Source organism: Monodon monoceros, unplaced genomic scaffold (genome assembly GCF_005190385.1).
Source record: "Monodon monoceros isolate NGI ecotype Baffin Bay Population unplaced genomic scaffold, NGI_Narwhal_1 Super_Scaffold_8, whole genome shotgun sequence".
In the NCBI taxonomy this organism is placed as follows: domain Eukaryota; kingdom Metazoa; phylum Chordata; class Mammalia; order Artiodactyla; family Monodontidae; genus Monodon; species Monodon monoceros.
Genome location: NW_021703785.1, coordinates 26,160,104 through 26,180,195, shown reverse-complemented (window position 1 = coordinate 26,180,195; position 20,092 = coordinate 26,160,104). Strand labels below are relative to the sequence as shown.

Genomic DNA, 20,092 nt, shown 5'->3' with positions numbered 1-20,092 from the left:
TATTTGAGGACCGTACTGAGGATTATAGCCCCAGAGACAGCCTCTCAGCTCTGAGGTGCTGTTGCAAAGAGGACAGCGAGGAGCCGGGGTGCACTGGAGTTCTTGCTGGGGTGGTGGGGGAGAGTAGGGCATGAGAAGATTACCGCTGATCACACGAAACAGACATCTTAAGTTAATGATTTCAGGGCTTTTCTGTGTATGCGGAGATGCAAGAGTCTGGGCTTACTGAAATTTTTCTTTAGATATGCTTCTTGACTATCTAGGGCCAGTATCCTGTTTCTCTCCATCCTGAGTTCCCCTCAGGGTGCACTGTGTGGGGTTGGCTGCAGTGGCTGATGATTTGATGGTGGGCAACACTCATTGTTTACTGGAATGGCAGGCAACATTTTTTGTCCATAGTGTTATGGACAAAGTTGTCTTCTTAAACTTGAGATGATTTTAGGTTTGTTTATACTGTTTTGTTAAAAGTTACAATACCTTTATGAACTCCCAAAAGTGTTTTGCTAGTGTAATCGCTTACCAAGACACATGCAGACAGCAGTGAAGTAAATTGACCTCCTGTTTTACTTGGCATATTTAAAAAAATTCTTTAGAGGCAAGTGAGTGACTACTTATTGGACTGACAGAGTACCACATAATTTCTGCTTTTGAGTTTATAAAATAAAGTATATTAAATAAAAGGGAAGAAGGGTGGAACTAGTATTTATTAAATGCCTTCTGTGTGTTAGGCATTATGCTGGATGATTTTCAAATATTATTTTACAATTCTGTGAGGATTTTGGTTGCATTCAGAACTTACATATGGAGACACTGAGGTACAGAGAAAATAAGTTTATCGAAGCTCCTAGAAAGTGGAGTAATAATTCGCCTATTCTTTCTAAAATCCAAAAATGCATTATATCACAACACACAGATTTGCTCTGTGACAAAATTTCTTTCCCTCCCTCCCTTCCCTCCCTCCCTCCCTCCCTCCCTCCCTCCCTTCCTTCCTTCCTTCCTTCCTTCCTTCCTTCCTTCCTTCCTCCCTTCCATATAAATGAAGTAAGAGGTGTGCAGCCACACTGCTTGGGTGTGATTCGTGGCTTTACCCTTCCTAGCTGTTGTGATGTTTGGCAAGTTACTCTAAGTCTCTACACGTCCAGGGTGGTTTGGGCTTGGTTTTTTTCTTCTTTTTTTCTTTTAATCTGTCAAATGGGGATAACAGTTTAATAGTCTCTATCTTACAGGTTTGTTGTGAGGATTGAATGAGTTAAGTGATAAAGATCTCAATATAGTATCTAGCATTTCTTGAACTTTCAATAAATTTGTTGTAATGATGTTTTTCAGAATTTTATGTGCACACTGACTTATTTTGCTTTATTAGTAATTCTTTTGGTACTTGGGAAAACCTCCTCAGAGTATTCCACGTTTTTGGAATGTATATATATTGTTATTCTATTTCATTAATTCATTTTACATTTCTAGTTATTTTAGATACTAGTGTAATAGATATGGTATTGTGGTTGTATTAGAAGTTTTCTTTGCAGTACACAGTGATTGATGCGTGGTAGACAATATTTATTGTAGGACTGAAAGAACTTGAATCTATTTGTAATCATGACTTTTTTCCTCTATAAATCCTAACAATTTGAACTTCATCCTTATTGTAAAGAAACTATAAAAATTCTAAACTTCTTAATGACTGATTATGTCTCTTAAAAATTTTGTTCATCTTTTTAAATGCTATTTTACCTTGTTTTTAGCTAAAAAATGATTCTTTGCCTGAAACGATCTTTAAAAATTGTTTTTAATTTGATTCACATTAATGTTTTCATTTTCCTTTGTTCTCTTAGCTTCACAATGAAGAGGATAATTCAGAATCATCTGCTGTAGAGCAGCCGTCAACTTCAAACGCAACACCACAAAATGTGCAGGCTGCTCCCTCAGCATCTGGACTTGAGACTGACTCTTCTCCTCCACCTTATAGCAGTATTACTGTGGAAGTACCTACAACTTCAGGTATTGTTGTTTTTAGTGTGAAACAACTAGTAATGTTTTTTGTTTTTTTTGTGGTATGCGGGCCTCCCACTGCTGTGACCTCTCCCGTTGCGGAGCACAGTCTTCGGACGCGCAGGCCCAGCGGCCACGGCTCACGGGCCCAGCCGCTCCGCGGCATGTGGGATCCTCCCGGACCGGGGCACGAACCCATGTGCCCTGCATCGGCGGGCGGACTCTCAACCACTGCACCACTAGGGAAGCCCTAGTAATGTTTTTAATAGCTCGATTTTTTGTTTTGTTTTTACCAGTATGGTTTTGTGTAATTATCAAGTCTGTTAATGGGCTTCTTCGGTTTTATGATTATTTTTAAAAAAGTTTTTCTAAAGATAGTTTATAAAATATTTCATAGATTACCTGTCTCATTGTTTTAAAAATTAATTTAAAAGTGTAGCTTGTTAAACTTTCTTATGCTTACTAGAATCCCTTCCCAGTGGATTAGCCATATAGCTTTTGGAAGAAATAACCATATATACATATATGTTCATGCACACATATAATGCATACACACATGAATATATAAACATACCCGTGTGTGTGTGTGTTTACTTATATAGTCATAAACAAGGTATTATTAATGATGAATGTGAGAATGTGGTAAGTACATGTGAATGGAGGTGAAGCATACACATAATGTCCCCCCTACTCATGGTAATATTTCCTGGATACAAGGCAGTGATTACTGCTTGCTACTGTTCATCTCATCCTTGCAGGTCATTCTCAAGAACTACCCTCATCTATTTCTCTGGTCACAATTTGTATTTTCCCAGTAATGCTAAGTTAATCATTCTATGATGGAAGATGCTGAGAGTGAAATTGCGATCCCTTTGTTGTGGCTACTGTTGCTATTGCTGTTTAACAGACTACCTCAAACGTAATGGAGTAAAATAACAATCATTTATGCTTGTTAATTCTCATGGTTTGGGGGGAACTGGGCTTCTTTATGAAGTTCTCTGCTAGGGTCTCAGGTGATTGTTGTCTGATGGTGACTCTGGGACTGGAGGTAATTGCAGGCTTCCTTATTCACACGTTTGCTGGCTGATGCTAGGGCCTCAGCTGAGGCTGTTGGCCAGAACAACTATATGTGACCTCTTGTTGTGGCCTGGGCTTTTCACTGAACGGAGGCTGGCTTCTAAGAACAAGCATTCTGAGAGAAAGCCAAATGGAATCCGTGACATTGCCTCAAAAGTCACAGTGTCACATCTGTCACATTCAGGCTGTTAGAAGTGAGTCACTTAGTCTCTATTCAAGATTATTGAGGAATTAGTCTCCACCTCTTCATGGGAAGAGTTTCAGAGAGTATCACCACCACAACTGTATACAGCCTCTTCCCTCTACCGCCCTCTAGAGCTTCTCCTTTGACAGTCTTCCCCATTTCAATAAATGGCTCCAGCAGGCCAGAAACCTGGTAGTCATCTTTTTGGTACCTTATTGTAAAATTACATGGTTTTTCTCCTTCAATTTTTGTTGTAATGAAATGTATTATTAACAGATTTCTTCTTTAAGCTAATCCATCCCTATATTCTTAGAATAAATTCTTTTTGTCATCATGTTCTAGTCTTTCCTGGATTTAAATTTGTTAATATTTTATTTAGAGTTTTTGTGGCTTTATTAGTGTGATCTATGACTTTATGTGCTGTCTTTTTGGTTTGGGTATTAATATTATGGAAGCAACATAAAGTGAATTGAGAAGCTTCTCATTTTTCTATGATCTGGAATAGTTTTGATAATGTAGCATGACATTTTTAAAGGTTAGATAAATTTCAACTGTGAAACAAGTGGAGCCTGGTACCTAGAAGTTCAGTTATTCTCACAGTCTCCTCTGTGATTTCTGGTCTTTTTAATTTTTTCACCTGTGCTAAAAGGCCATTCCTGACTATAATTGAGCACAGGAACTGAATAATTCTAGAATTTGGGGTTTCTGTTTAATGAAAACTGTTGATATTATTTTTCTTCAGCTTCTTAGTCAGTGTTGTTATATTTTAGGCATGGGCAGTGCCCGTTTTCTGTGGAGATTATGTTCTTCAGTAGGTCACCTTATGGCTGCTTTTATAGATCTGAGCAACGTCAGTTATAAAAGGTGACATTTGCATAGTGTTGCACAGTTCACAGAGTCCTCTTAAATACTCTTCTATTTCGTCCCATAATAGCAAGTAATAGCCTCGCTGGGTCAGTTTTATGGATGAGAAAGTGGAACTTCACAGTGCTTAAGTGATCTGCTTGAGGTCACATAACTTCTAAGAAGAGGAGCTGGGATTGGAGCTCCCCAGACTTTAAATTCTGTGGTTGAGAACCAACCACTGCCTCAAAGGGTAGAAGAAAAGTAAGTAAAATTAACAAGTGAAAATTAAAGGTGCTTCTTCCCAACTTTCACCTGTTATTGGTGGAGATATTTTTTCTATCTTGGGTCTTAAAATTTTTCAGAAACTTACACATCTATTTTTAATGTAAGGATCTCATCTCCTTGGATATATATATATATATATGCCATTGTTCCAGTTTTAAAAATGTATAGTTTTAATGTTATTGCTTAAATTCATAATCATGGTTTTTACTTAAATTTTGCTTCCACTCCCATCTTCAGAATTAAAGAAATCTATTTACTTGACGGTATATGGTGTTTTTACATCCTAATAATAAGTCTTTTCTAAGAATTTATGACTCTTGTGACTTTTGGTGGATAACATTCAGTATTATACTCCCACTAACCACTTCCTGTTATTAGATTGAAAATTGCCTAACTTCAGATCCTTAGCTCTTATTGATAGCATTAAAAATACTTATTTTAAAACCTATGTACAAAAAAAAACACCTATGTATATTAAAACACAACAGGAAAAATATTGCTGGAGTGCAGTGTTTTTTCATGTGGAAAATGCAAGAAAATCTGATAAAGATAGGTAAAATTGTAAACAATGTGGAAGACGTAAAAATGCTGTAGTTATGATAGAGGAAACCACAGAGGTGATGTCAAACGTTGTGGTGTGTACTACTTTTAGAATCTGCCTGTTTTTTATGTCAGTGATTCTAGCGTAAGTCTAATCAATTGATTGACCTGTGTGTATGATTTTACTTATACCAAAGTTGGCAATAAATGATGCAGTTTTTTTAAAAAATTAGCAGTCTATATTTAATACTGCAATATACTTCTGGAGATCATATTTCAAAAATAGCTTAAAAATTGGGGAGGGAGAAATTCTTCTAAAAAAGAAAACCTAAAGAACTAGGTAGATGGGGGGAAAATGGAAGAAGGGACAAGAGTAAAAAAAAGAGTTAAAAATCATCAATCTTTTAGCAAAGAGAAATACTGAGTTTTCTTAGGAGTTGTTAAAATTGACCTGTGTAGAAAAATTAACGTCTTATATATTATCAAGTAAATATGAGAATAAATAAATAATAAAGTATTTGGAGTCAGGAAATCCCTGGCTTCTGCCACTTCTTGATTGTGTGATACTGGGCAAATCACTTAAGTGAACCTCAGAGTTGCTAAGGTTAATGTATTTAGCAGTGTTATAGTAAATGGCTAGTGCTGTTTCCGTGTTTGTTACCATTATTCCTGATATTTTTACTTTTTGTCTGTGAGATTATGGGCAAATAAAGTCTTTGAGCATCGCAGTAGGAACATAGAGGATGCTCATATATGGTGAGGTGAGTTTACCTCCTTTGTGTTGCCCACATTTTCAGAGTCTCATTCTTGATGTTCTTGTTTGGTATATCAGCCATTAGATGACATTTGTCAGTTCTTTCTCTTGATAATAAATATAGGACTAAAATAATATATACGATGTAGTAGTAATTTATATGTTATATAGCTTATAGGACTACAAATAGTGATAGTCTTTAGTGGCGTTCTGTAACTTATTAAATTATGTTCTGGCTATAAACGTAATATTAGTTTGTTTTAATGGTTATCTTTTTTAAAAATCCTTTTCTTCAGATACAGAAGTTTACAGTGAGTTTTATCCTGTGCCACCTCCTTACAGTGTTGCTACCTCTCTTCCTACGTATGATGAAGCTGAGAAGGCCAAAGCTGCTGCAATGGCAGCTGCAGCAGCAGAAACATCTCAAAGAGTAAGACAATGTTATCATTTCCTTCTGAGAATATTATTTGTGTTAATTGATATGTATATTCAGTAATATCAAAAGTAGTTCTTTGTGCTTGTAGTTTTTTTAGTATTTACTACTCCTTATTTGTGTCATCATTTTTTGGCACTCTCCTATTTAAATTTACCTTCTGCATTCCTTGACCTTCTCATTCGATTTCGATTTCTATTGGTCTTCTCCTGCACCCACCCTGGTCATCCTAGGTGGAATCTTTACCAATAATTTATCATTTCCTAAGTCTTGATTTCAGGCATATCATGCACTAACCTTCACCCCCCATACTTCTGACTCCCTCATTCAAGTTACCCCCACCCTGTTGACCTCTTCACTGTCAATGAAGTGTCTTCAATGTCCTTATTTCCCTTCTTATATAGTTTAGACTCTGTGGTCCATAACTATAATTATAGATCATTTTTTTTCTATTCATTTTTTATATATTAGCATAGCCAGTTTCATGACTCTATGAATGAACTCAAGGTAGGTTAAAGACACAAAGAAGGAAGTTACCAGGCCTACAAAATTATGTTTGTCAATTCACTTTTTTTTTTTTTTTGTCCTTTGAACACATGCCACCCTAGAATTTGGGAATGATGGTCAAAGATTCCACCGCCCTTTTTTCTCCCTCATCTCCCTGTCTTAGTCATAGAGTCAGTGATACACTATTTGTGTTATTTCCTGTTCTGGTAAAAGGAGTGGCTGTCTCAGTAATGGAGAATCAATGAGATGTATGTATGCTATTCTTCAGTCAGGTAAAAGGTAGAAATTATTTACATTTTAATGTGACTGCAAGCAGGACTAGAGTTTGTTACTTTTATTTCTTGCTTTAGTCTTTAGAGATGTCAGATTCTGGGTTAACCCCATTTTGTTCAGGAAAAAGACACAGAAATATCACGTGACACAGGAAAGCTAGAATTAGGTGAGGGGAAAAGGGAGAAGAAGGTGCTTGTATGTATAGCATTCTTGTTCTGCTGCCATCAGGCCAGAGCCCAGCACGTAGATTATTTGATGGGTAAGCGTTTTTCCTGGACAGGTTTCTTTCATCAGCCACAACCCTCTTCAGACCTGCTCCCACTCACATCCTCCAACACACACACAGTTAAACGTCATCATAAATAGTTTTGAGCACATAAGTAAAGGTAGTAAACCTCAAATTTATTACTGATTTTTAAAAAATTAATTAATTAATTAATTGTTTTATTTTTGGCTCTGTTGGGTCTTTGCTGCTGCTTGTGGGCTTCTCCCTAGTTGTGGCGAGCAGGGGCCCCTCTTCAGTGCAGTGCGCCAGCTTCTCTTGTTGCGGAGCACGTGTTCTAGACGTGCGGATTTCAGTAGTTGTGGCACATGGGCTCAGTAGTTGTGGCTCGCGGGCTCTAGAGCTCAGGCTCAGTAGTTGTGGTACGCAGGCTTAGTTGCTTCGCGGCATGTGGGATCTTCCTGGACCAGAGCTCGAACCCGTGTCTCCTCCATTGGCAGGCGGATTCTTAACCACTGCACCCCTGCACCAGGGAAGCCCCTATTATTGATTTCTTTTCCTTCTGAGGGGGAAGTAAGTTTCTGTTAAGACAGTGGCATAAATATAGCTCAGTCAATAAGGATTTTTGATGTTGGGAGGGGAGAATTATGGAGAAGGAGGATAGATCTATTAAGGTGTGGAGTTTTTATTAGTGCATGTGTGTTTGTACATGCATTATATTTACATGCACACACTCTCAGTGAAGTAGGACAGTAACTCCTTTTCTCAGGGAGTGTTTTTCTAGGGACTTTGGAAATGGTAAAGGTCCTTAAAGGATGTTTAGGGCCTTGGGTCCTCTATTGCCCTAACTTCTACACAGTTGGATAGAACTCTAAAGAGAAAGTAGGAAGCATTAAGTCTTGTTCTCTGTGCTTTGAGGTAAGCATAAAGGTGATTTTACCTTTTGGAAAGAAAACTCTGAAGTGTTACTATTAAAAACTCTTCATCATTTCCAGTGTCTTGTTTTTAGAAAGTAATGTGATTCCGAGCCTGAGCTGGAATATGTCCATAAAGAAAAGTTTTCTGTTTTTACCCATTTCCGATACCATTGTAACTCTAGCTTGTGAGAATTGTGGAAAATTTTATGGAAAGCAAAAACAGAGTTGTATGAAGAGACTAACTTATAACTTAGGTCCTTGTAAAAAAATCTTTCAAATTCGTCCCTTTCTATCCCAGTGCTCCAGCACCCTCTTTCTGCAAAGTGTCATTCAGTATGAATTTCTATACCTGATTCAGATAAAAAACTGGTCTGATTAGCACTTGAGTACATTCAGTTGTAAATGAATCTCAGCTGGATGAGCTGAAAGTTTATTTCTTAAATCCAGTCTCATTGGGGGAATGTAGGTAGCCTGGAGACTTGGAAACAATACTATTTTCTACTATTTCGTATTTCTCATGAGTAGGGTTGCAGGTATGATTATGTGATGACTCATTGATCTACTGAAGTGTATTGCCCATTTTTAATATTTCTCTGAAAAATATTTGTTTCACATGATTCACTTTATAAAACTTTTAGAGCATGGCTTGTCACTTAATCTCATATTATGACCATATATAGTGGATAGTGTTCATTTTTTGGTACCTTGTTTAAAATTGTGTGTCAGTAACTTGTCTTTTGATGTAAAAGCTAGCACTTGATAAATTGTGAACAACTCCAAGACGACCTTGTGTTTACATTTCTAGCACCTTGCTATTATCTGGCACATCCTTGGTGTTTAATAAATAACAGTTAATGAAGTTAATGAATGCTTTCTTTAAATTAGCCACTGTGGGAAATTAGAAAGAAAAATACGACTGTTGTCCTATTACAGCTCTTCGTTTTAATTTTTTTTTTTTTACCAATTTTAGGGTTTATAAGTCAGTGTTTAATGTAATTGAAATTATTGCATGGCTACTATCTTTTATTTTTTAAGTATTTTATGTAAATATTTTTCTGTTATGTTAACGGTTGAGTGAAATTCCATGGAATCAATATACTATAATATAGTGGCCATTCCTCTCTAGTGAACAATTAGATTCTTTTCAAGAGTGTTTGTGTTTTCGTGTTAATGCTGTAAAGGACATCTTTGTGCACATGTCTTCTATCTTTTTAAAAATGATGTCCTGGGCTTCCCTGGTGGCGCAGTGGTTGGGAGTCTGCCTGCCAATGCAGCGGACATGGGTTCGAGCCCTGGTCCAGGAAGATCCCACATGCCGTGGAGCAACTAAGCCTGTGCACCACAACTACTGAGCCTGCTCTCTAGAGCCCACAAGCCACAACTACTGAGCCCGAGTGCCACAACTACTGAAGCCCGCGCACCTAGAGCCTGTGCTCTGCAACAAGAGAAGCCACCCAATGATAAGCCCGTGCACCGCAACAAAGAGTAGCCCTGCTCGCCGCAACTAGAGAAAAGCCCGCATACAGCAACAAAGACCCAACACAGCCAAAAATAAAAATAGAAATAAATAAATTTAAAAAAAGAAAAAAAATGATGTCCTATGATAAAATCTCTTGGACTGGTATTTCAAAAAGAGTATGAAATTTTATATTCTTGCCATCATATTGACAGTGTTTTTTTGGCCTTCTACTGTGCTTTAATGTTTATTTCTTAAATTAGCTTGAAATGATATAAAAATTCATTAATATGTATTTAATCATTGCCAGTTATTAAATTGACCATAAGACCATAAGGATATATGATTGCAGAGTTGAAGGGATCTTTTTGCCTAAATAAGGAGCAATATGGTTTTGAAAGTCTTTTTTTTTTTTTTTTAATATAATTATTTATTTATTTTTGCCTGCGTTGGGTCTTCATCACTGCACGCAGGCTTTCTCTAGTTGCAGCGAGCAGGGGCTGCTCTTCGTTGGAGTATGCGGGCTTCTCACTGCGATGGCTTCTCTTGCTGCGGAGCACAGGTTCTAGGCGCGCGGGGGGCTTCAGTAGTTGTGGCGCACAGGCTTAGTTGCTCCGCAGCATGTGGGATCTTCCTGGACCAGGGCTTGAACCCATGTCCCCTGCATTGGCAGGCAGATTCTTAACCACTGCGCCACCAGGGAAGTCCCTGAAAGTCTTCTTCTTTCAGAAAAGCAATATATGTAGTGAGACTACCATGATTGCATGGAAAGAACATTGGTATCCTGGATTTAAGTCCTGCCTTGACCTAACTAATTATGTGATTTTGGGCAAGGCACTGAGCTTCTCTGAGCCTCTGTGTGTACTAACACAAAATTGAAAATTAACACCCAACTGAGGTTATGTATATGTAACATGGAGATAGTGAGTTTGTAAATCAGGTCATGTCAATCATTTGATCAAAACTCTGTAAGACCTCCCAGTTCACTTAGTAAAATCCAGGGTCCTTTAGTGGACTCTGGCTTGATTTCTTCCTGTTTTCTCTCTTATTCACTGTGGTTTCAACCATGTTAGCCTCCTTACTATTTCTGTAACATGCCAGGTCTGATTCTCTCTTAGGAACTTGGCACTGGTTTATCCCTCTGCCTAAAACACTCCTCTATGAGATATCTGCATGGCTGACTCTCTTACCTCTCCTTTAATTCTTTGCTCAGTGTCACCTTAATGAGGCTTATGCGACCACCATATTGAAAACTGTAGCCCTTACTAAACATTCTAAACATCCTTTCCTTACATTTTTTTTTCCTAAACATCCTTTCCTTACTTTTTTTTTTTTTTGCAGAGCATTTATATACCTTTTGTATTAGTAACTTATTTATTATGTCTTTATTTATTGTCCAGCTCCCCTCACTGGGATATAGGCTTCAGAAAGGCAAGCATCTTTGTTTTACATACATTCATATATCCCAAGTACCAGGAAGCAAAGTCTTATGTAGAATGGGTATTCTATCAATATTTGTTAAAAAAAAAAAAATTTGTTGAATATTGGAGGCAATTAGTGATAACAGACTTTGTACGTGCTTCCAGAGAAGTTTCTCGACATTCATAAGTAACTACAGTAATGTGTTTGTATATTATTTTTGTACACAAAAGTATTGTACTATATAAATGATTTTCACTTAATATATTTTGGAGATTGTAATTTATTTTTAAATCTTTACATTGCTTTTTGAATTTCATTGTTTTAGATATACAATAATTTATTTCATTGATCTCAAGAATTATAAACGGTCTGAGATTTTAGCCTACTTGCAAGGTAACTGATTAGCTTGTCACAGTTTTGTGGATGCTCACAGAAGACACAGGACTGCTGGGTCAGAGACAGAAACTTTATTTTTCACAGCAGTAGTAGTAGCCAGGGTATTAGCATTTTCTCATGGCAGTTTCCTGAGCCTCAGGTCCTGCAGGGCAACTCAGAGAGGGCCAAGTGATGCCTCTGCTCTCAGTGTGGAACTCTGAGTTCAGGGGAACCCAATATTTTCTAATGGCTAATAAGCATGCCTACATCTCTGCTCTGGAGAGAGATACTATTTCTCTCTCCCAAAGCCATCTACTATATAAACATCCTTGAAAAGATAATACATAAAAAAGGTAGCCAATGCCTCTACATGGGAGACATGTAGAAACATGAAAGACTCACAGAGAATTATCTCCTGACAGTTGCCCACTATTGATGGGTATTTAGATTGTGTCTAAGTTTTTGCTCTTATTAACATTGCTGCAGTGAATTATCTGTAATACATCATTTCTTATATTTCATGAGCTGGAATTACTGTGTTGGAGGATGTGTACGTTTTAATTTTTGATAAATATTGCCAAATTGCCAACCATAGAGTTGGTACCAATTTAGAGTTCACCACGGATTATGAAAAATCCTCTTTCCATTTGACACTGATGCAGCAGTGTCACATCGATCTTTTGTGATGTCATTTTCATTAATTCGATGTTATTCAATTTTTATCTTTTTTGTGTTTACTTTTAAAGTTACTCTTTTCAGGGGTGTCCATGAAAAATTAATACTTGCTAATGTTTTTTGAGTACTTATTATGTATCAGATACTGTACTCATTATCTCATTTTGCCTATACAATACATTGAGGACATTAGGTTTTATTTAAATTTTTATCTTTACACTTAAGATAATAAAGTTGTAATTATCAATAGTTTAGTGAGCTATTCTAATAGTTTATGTTTTACAGATTCAAGAGGAAGAGTGTCCAACAAGAGATGACTTCAGTGATGCAGACCAGCTCAGAGTGGGTAATGATGGGATTTTCATGCTGGCGTTTTTCAGTAAGTGAAAACTGAAACTATTTCCAAACTATTTTTTTGCATTTATTGGTTGTGTACGTATTTAAAGTAACATCGACAGTGAGGGAAGGCAGATAACTGTCAGTGTGTATCTTACCTTGTTTAAAATGTAAATTGATCTTGACATTTAACTAGCTGTGATCATACGATACAAATCCTAGAATTTGTTAAACACTTATCAGGTAACTTTGTATTGCAGTTATTATGCTAGATGCTGACTGTATAGAGATATATATAAGCATATTTAAAGCTAAATATGTTTTTGTATGTGAAATGCTGCATGTCCATTTGGGGCTATAGGAGCATGTATAATGAAATGATAAATTCTGCTTTTGGAGCAGAGGACTTCCACTTGAGTGTCTTTAAACAGGAGGAAGGGTTGGAAAAGGAGATATTCTGGGGAACTGGAACAATGTGATTTGAGACACAGGAGTATGAAGGTCTGTCTTATTTGTGCGGAATGGCGAGTAATTAGAAGACCGGAAACCGTAAAATTTTAACTTTTTGCAACATTCTTAAATTAACATTTGACTTTATAAAGTAGACTTAAGCTACTTGTGGAAAGACTTCATTAGAGTCTTCATTATTTCAGTTCCTATCTCAGGAATGGCACATAGTACACTCAGTACATAATATTATGGCACTCAAACTGTAAATTGATAAAATAATGTTTGGAAACCCAGTATTCAACTAAGTACATTTATTAGATTATGGTAGGGTTAATTTCTGCCCTCAACCTGGTTAAATGACCACGCTTTCATACCTTCTGTGATAGAATGCTGATTTAATTTATTTCAGCTGTAGAGTTAATTTTGAAGCTAGAACTGAGGAATGTTTTACCTATGTAAAGTACCACATTCAACTTTAATAACAGACAAAAAAAAATAGACAAAATAGAAAATACATACTTCCTAAGTTGAGTTACTTTTGAGTCTGAAAATTCCCTTACCTTTTCCTCCATTTTCAAATGGTTTCTTGCTTCCTTTCCTTATTTCATTTCATCTACTGAAGAATAGTAGTTGAACCGCTCAGAAATGTGTGTGTGGATGGGCAGGCAGTTACACTTTTCTCTTCAGATTTACTAAATTGTATTCAGGTTGGCAATCAGCTAATGTATATGCAATTTTTTTTTTTTTTTTTTTATGTTGTACGTGGGCCTCTCACCGTTGTGACCTCTCCCGTTGCGGAGCACAGGCTCCGGACGCGCAGGCCCAGCGGCCATGGCCCACGGGCCCAGCCGCTCCACGGCATGCAGGATCTTCCCGGACCGGGGCACGAACCTGCGTCCCCTGCATCGGCAGGTGGACTCTCAACCACTGCGCCACCAGGGGAGCTCCCTGTATATGCAATATTTATGTCTTGTGGTTTTAGTTATAATTTGTAGTTAGATATGATGTTAAGGATGATGAAAAGGAAATGAACACTTTGGCTACAAATAACTCTGTTTTGTACTGTTAGTCTAGTGAACTTTAATTTTTTTCTTAGTTTAAGTTCAACCTGGTAACCTTTATATTAATAACAGGCTTCCCACATATTTTCTTTACAAAAAGAGTAGCGTAAACATTAATTCCTTTTATGGTTGTCTTTTAAGAAATCTTCATTGGAAAAAGAAAGAATTTAAATTTATTGTAGTTATTTGTAGTTAGTATAAATACCTGTTTCTTAGGAATAAAAACATGTTATTTGACACCATCTAATTATTTGACTCAGAGCTTAGTTATTATCTCTCCATTTCTATATTTCACTTAACCATGCTATCTTCTTATCAATCTTTATTTTTTAGACCTGACAGCATTTCACTGATACACCAGTGTTGTAAATGCACAGTAACCTAGGCACAAAAATAAGGTTGACCTTATTTTTGGCCACTGGTGCTACATTAATTAATATGAATATAAATATTTACATTTAATATATTAATGTAAATTACCTGCCTTTTATTACATTTTTACTAAATTCTGTTTCTACAGTTTATATCTTTATGCTTCCTATTGTACAAATACTGCACCAGTATTATAAGAGTAAGATTATAAATTATTTTTCACCTTCATTTCCTGATACATTTCTTTGGGTAGGGTGTAGGCCAGTACTTCAGTTTATTTGCTTTAATGAGCATAGATTTATTTGTAGTCACTACCATCTAGTGGCTGTTCTACAAATTGCAACTTGCTATATTTTCCAAACTCTAAACTATCCAGTAGCTATTGTCTATGTTCTGTTCTATTGTCTATTTCTAAGGTCTGGAAATAGATTTTCTTTAGCGTGGTTTATAATTTAAGCATTTCAGGTTATACAAGTTGTGCAAATAAAACTGCAGTGATTATCAATAAGAATATTTCAGTTAAAACCTTTTGTTGGTTTAATTCTTTCCTTCTCTGTTTTCAATGTCTACAATTCAGTCTCTTACCACATGTAACCCTAAAAAAAAGTTTACGCGTAAATTTGGTGAGATAATTGCTTGTCCATGTTCAGAAAATGTAAAGAACGAAATGTGTGTATCCCCTGATAATGTTTTGCTTCTCCTAATCCCTTGAAGTGTCACTGAAAAATGCCTTATGTGTGCCTTATGTGCTTGTATCTGAGCATACTTTTAAGAGATTTTGTCTCTAAAAGAATCAGTTATATGTTAGTTAAAAGCTAGAAATTAAGGTTTGGTTCGTTCGATGATTGACGTTCTGTGGAAATGACCTTGAACTCTAATGCTTAAAAATGTAATGGATTCTGTTTAGAAAACTTTTCTAAGGTTTAGCCTTTTGTACTGTGTGTGAATCTTCACGTCAGCATGCTATAGTAATAATTAATCACCGGCATTATTCCCATTTTAGACTTGAGGGAAACATAATTTAAAAGATATTAAGTTACTTGTACGTAACTTTAAAAAGAATTAGAAAGGTGTTTTGAAACGTGAATTCTGATTTGTAAGAAATTGCCGAACTGTCTTTCAGTTCTGTTCTGCATTCCTACCAGCAGTGAATGAAAGTTCCTATTGGTCTGATCCTCGTCAGCATTTAGTATTAACAGTTTTAAAAATTTTAGAAATCTAGGGCTTCCCTGGTGGCGCAGTGGTTGAGAGCCCGCCTGCTGATGCAGGGGACATGGGTATGTGCCGCGGAGCGGCTGGGCCCGTGAGCCATTGCCGCTGAGCCTGTGCCGCTGAGCCATTGCCGCGCGTCCGGAGCCTGTGCTCCGCAACGGGAGAGGCCACAACAGTGAGAGGCCCGGGTACCACAGAAAAAAAAAAAATTTTAGAAATCTAATAGTTGTGTGGTAGTATCTCTTTGTGATTTAATTTGCATTTCCCCAACGATTAGTGATCTTGAGCATCTTTATTCAGTAAATTCTTTCAAGTACCTACCATGGATGAATCATAAAAGTGACAGTTCTTAGAGGGGTTATCTGGGCACTACACATTGAAAAACAATGCATTGATGACTTATTCTGTTCATGTAAAGCTATGTTTTTAGATGAGGTCACATACTGTAAGTGAATCCAGAAAGGGGGGACATCTAAGATTTATAACTACACCTTAAGAAACTCATATTTGTGAACATTTTATTGAATTTGTTCTGTTTATAAGAAAAATAATCTTGTCATTTCATTGCTTATAATTTAGTGGAAATGTCTTAAAATTAATAAATTGTTAGCTTCATGTTTTTCTCAATGGCTGATAGTTTAAACAAAGAGAATTGCATGAGGATAAGATAGGAATTTGCCTTTATGCAGTTCAGAATCAAGTATAGTGAAACTGATTATTCTTTGGGAACTTACTGTGTTTGAAACCTGGTGCATTTATATATAATGAGGATTTTTCTGTGATAAAAAATTTAATAAGTGCTTAATGTTAGTATATTGGTATTCATTCATTTATGATACTCATTTGTTTATTTTCGAAGCAAGTATCAAAATTTAATTTAAAACTTTTTAAACTTTTCATTTTGAAATAATTTTAAATTTAGGAAAAAATTGCAAAAATAGTACAATTGCCATATAACTTTCATTTTCCAAGTGTTAACGTATGTAACTTCAGTCCAATGATCAACATTAGGAAATTAACACTACAAAATACTACTAACTAGTTTGTAGACCTTATTCACATTTTGCCAGTTGTCCCACTGATGTCCTTTTCTTGATCTAGGATCTATTTCAGGATTACACATTATATTAGTTTCTGTGTTTCCTTAGTCTGCCTCAACCTGGAACAGTTTCTTAGTCTTTCTTTGTTTCATAACAACTTTGATTCTTCTGAAGAATACTGGTCAGTTATTTTGTAGCATGTCTTTCAGTTAGGATTTAGCTCATGTTTCCTCATGATTAGATTCAGGTTTTGCATTTATTTCCTTTTTTTTCTTTTTTCCCCCTCAAGAATACCACAGAAATGATGTGTTCTTTTCAGTACATCAAATCAGAAGCAATGATCTAGATATGTCTTATTACTAGTGATGTTAACTCTCGTCAGGTTAAGGTAGTGTCCGCCAGCTTTCTTCACTATGAAGTTACTCTTTTCCCCTTTATTATTAATAAGTATCTTGTGGCTATTGAAAATTTTAAAGTGTAGCCTTACTAGTTAATGGATAAACTACAGTGTACAATATTGCTTTCTAGATTATTCTGCTAACCTCTTTGGGTAGGTGGGAGGTGTATATAATGAAAAGATCACTGGATATAGGCATAAAAGACGTGGATGCTCCAGTCCCAGCTATGCTTCTTACTTGGCTTGTGACTTTGTGTGGAGCCTACCTGTTCTCAGTCTTAACTTGTCCTTCTGTTCTTGTCTTCTTTCTTAGGCATGTATATGTTCACCTGCCTCTACTACACATTATTTGTTTTATGGATTTTACATACTTAAGGTTTAGTGTACAATTTATTAAATTCTCTTTTTTGACAACTGAGACAGACATGTCCTAGAGGATCCAGAATTGAATGCTTTGCTCTTTCTGTACTGTAAAGACCTCTTCAGCTTTACTTCTATTTTATAGGCCAAGGGGCATAAAAAGTGAATCTATTTATGCTTCAGTAGTCACAACTTCTCTGTTTTCCTAGTGCTTAAACCAATTAAAGATGATTAAGTTATGCATTTGTCTATTCAGGCTGCCATAACGAAAAAGCACAGTCTGGGTGGCTTAAACAATGAAAATTTATTTTCTCACAGTTCTGGAGGGTAGAAGTCCAAGATTAAGGTGCCAGAAAATTTGGTTTCTGGTGAGGGTTCTCTTTGGGCCTGCAGTTGGCTGTCTTCTTGTGGTGTCCTCACATGACCTCTTCTCTACATGTGTGCAGAGAGAGAGCGCTTTCTCGTGTCTATTCCTCTTCCTATAAGGACACCAATCCTATTGTATTAGGGCTTCACCCTTATAACCTTATTTAAGTTTAATCACCTCCCCAAAGGCACTATCTCTAAGTACAGTCACACTGGAGGTCAGGGCTTTAATCTACGAATTTTGAGGGGACAGAGTTCAGTCTATAACAAATTATATCACATGAGCACAATTTATAGGAATTCATACTGCTGGCGGAGAGCATAAAGAAAACATGGTGGCTCATTAACTACTTTTTTGTTCTTTTGAATCTTATTTCTCTTTTGGCTACAATGATACATATAATAGATATCGGTAAATCTGATTTTGAAGAAATTGGACAGTGTTTAAATTATTTTTTCCCCAAAGCTAAACATACACATACTCAGGTGAAAATACACTTTTGGAATGTTTTGCTGTTTTGGGTTTTCTCCATCAGTGCCTCCTATGTTTCAACAACATGACATGCTTGCAAAATGATAGAATGTTTATAGCACACTGAGATAAAAGAGTAAGGTGCTCAGGACTGGTGGCAGTCTGTCCTCTGCCCCAGACCTCACCTGCCTGCCCTAAGGGCTAAGGAGAGACATATCTCAGCCTGTCATTAACACATAGGTAGCAACCAGTTGGGAATCTCTACTGCTGTTTGGTAATATAAATTCTTTAGTTTAAATAGATATAAAATTATTTTTTGTTATGTGCTTTCCCTAACCTAACACAAATATTAGCCAGTTTGATACAGAGTGGCTATGTGCAATAGATTATTCTACAATGATGGAAATATCCTATCTCTGTTGTACAGTACGGTAGAGAGTAAACAAGCTTTATTTATAGTAGTGTCTCTTGAAATTGTTTTGCAGGAAAGATGGGACCTAGTCTGTAATGTGAAGAGATCATTTTGTATGGGTAGTGATGATGGCTAGCATTTTTTTAGCAGTCACCGTGTGCCAGCTTCTGTACTATGCTTAAACTCTTTACATTCTCACTTAATCCTCTTATCAATCTTGTGAAGTAGGTGCTTAAAGATCAGAGGACTGTGGCTCAACAGAAGTCAGCAATGAGTCCAAGGTCATATATCTAGTGAGTGAGTACGATGTGACTCAAACACGAGTCTCTTATTTCAAAATTGATTTTTCTGACTATCACACCATATAGTACAGTTTCCCATAAATGATCAAAAAAGCTGCGACTAGAAAGTATTAGGAAGGAAGAAATTAACAGGAGTAGGGCATTACTTGGAAGAAATAGCCATTTCATTTAAACTTATCCTAAAATGTTTCCTCTTTGTCTTTAGAATTCTGAAAAACTAGAATTTCTCTAGGTAATTTACTTTATTCTCCCTGAGGCTTGGTTGGAGATATTTAGGGTAAGAGGCTGGGCACTGAACAAGATTTAGGTTCAAATTGATCTTTAGTTTTATTATTATTACTATTATTATTTTGATGATGTTGCTGTCTTGGACGTAAATAAGGTACTCTGATTATATCTCAAGGACCTATGTCAGAATGGTTTCTGCTATGAGAAATAGAAAACCCTTACTCAACTGTTTTAAATAGTTAGGAGATTATCTCACAAAATAAGAAGTCCCTGGATGAGCAGACCTCAGGCACAGACCATATCAGTGCTGTGGCTCTGCTTTGCTTTACTTCGGTTTTCTTCACTCCCCCACTCTTTGGAGTGATGGTTTAATCCTCAGGCTGATAGCAAGCTCCCTGCAGCAGTTCCAGGCATTACAGTTAAACGTGATACCCAGTGGAAGAAGGGCCTTTTCTTCTATTCTTTTTAAAAAACTTTCATTGTAGAAATTCTCAAACTAGACAAGAGTGTAATAAACATCTGTGTATCCATCTCCCAGCTTCAACAATGATCAATTCAAAACCACTGTTGTTTTACCTATATTCCATCTTCCCTCTCCTTGCTGTGTTTTTAAGAATGTTTTTCAGAAGTCCTATTAAAAAAAAATTCACTGGCAAGGGATTTGGGCCTTCTGTGATTTTCCCAGACAGGACTCACCTTTGGGGGCTAAGTATGGGGTCCAGCCTTTCCTAAAAATACAGGCTCTAGAGGTCGGTGGGTTTCTGGGAAGGGGAACAACAGGTTTTGTTAGGTAAGAAGAAAAGGCAATGAACAGTATCTGCGTTGGGAACCATAGTTTATAATTTATTCGGCTCATCTTTAATATTGCTTTTTAATTTGGCTGGCTGATGATGGCTTAGACTAGACTTTTTGGGTAGGATCGAATGGGAGCTACATTGTGACCTAATTTTTAACTGGCTTAAAAATGCAGCTTCAATAACAAATGTATGTATAAAAGAAAAAAAAATGCACTTTCACCTTTTGGTGATAAGCTGTAAGGTATTGATTCTTGTTGACCAAACTGACAAGAAACCAAGCTTACCCACTTGTTAATGTATAGTAAATAACTAATACATTTGCAAAAGGTAA

At 36.5% G+C, this 20,092-nt stretch overlaps 1 protein-coding gene across 3 annotated transcripts in view; it reads left to right on the top strand.

Annotated features, from left to right (window-relative positions):
- Positions 1-20,092, top strand: part of NDFIP2 (Nedd4 family interacting protein 2) — a 67,457-nt gene that overhangs the window by 33,704 nt on the left and 13,661 nt on the right. For all 3 annotated transcript variants that reach the window (XM_029210257.1, XM_029210256.1, XM_029210255.1), the window contains exons 2-4: positions 1,833-1,998; positions 5,972-6,105; positions 12,242-12,335. In XM_029210257.1, the coding sequence (XP_029066090.1) occupies positions 1,833-1,998; positions 5,972-6,105; positions 12,242-12,335 (394 nt within the window). The remainder of the gene's footprint in view (positions 1-1,832; positions 1,999-5,971; positions 6,106-12,241; positions 12,336-20,092) is intronic.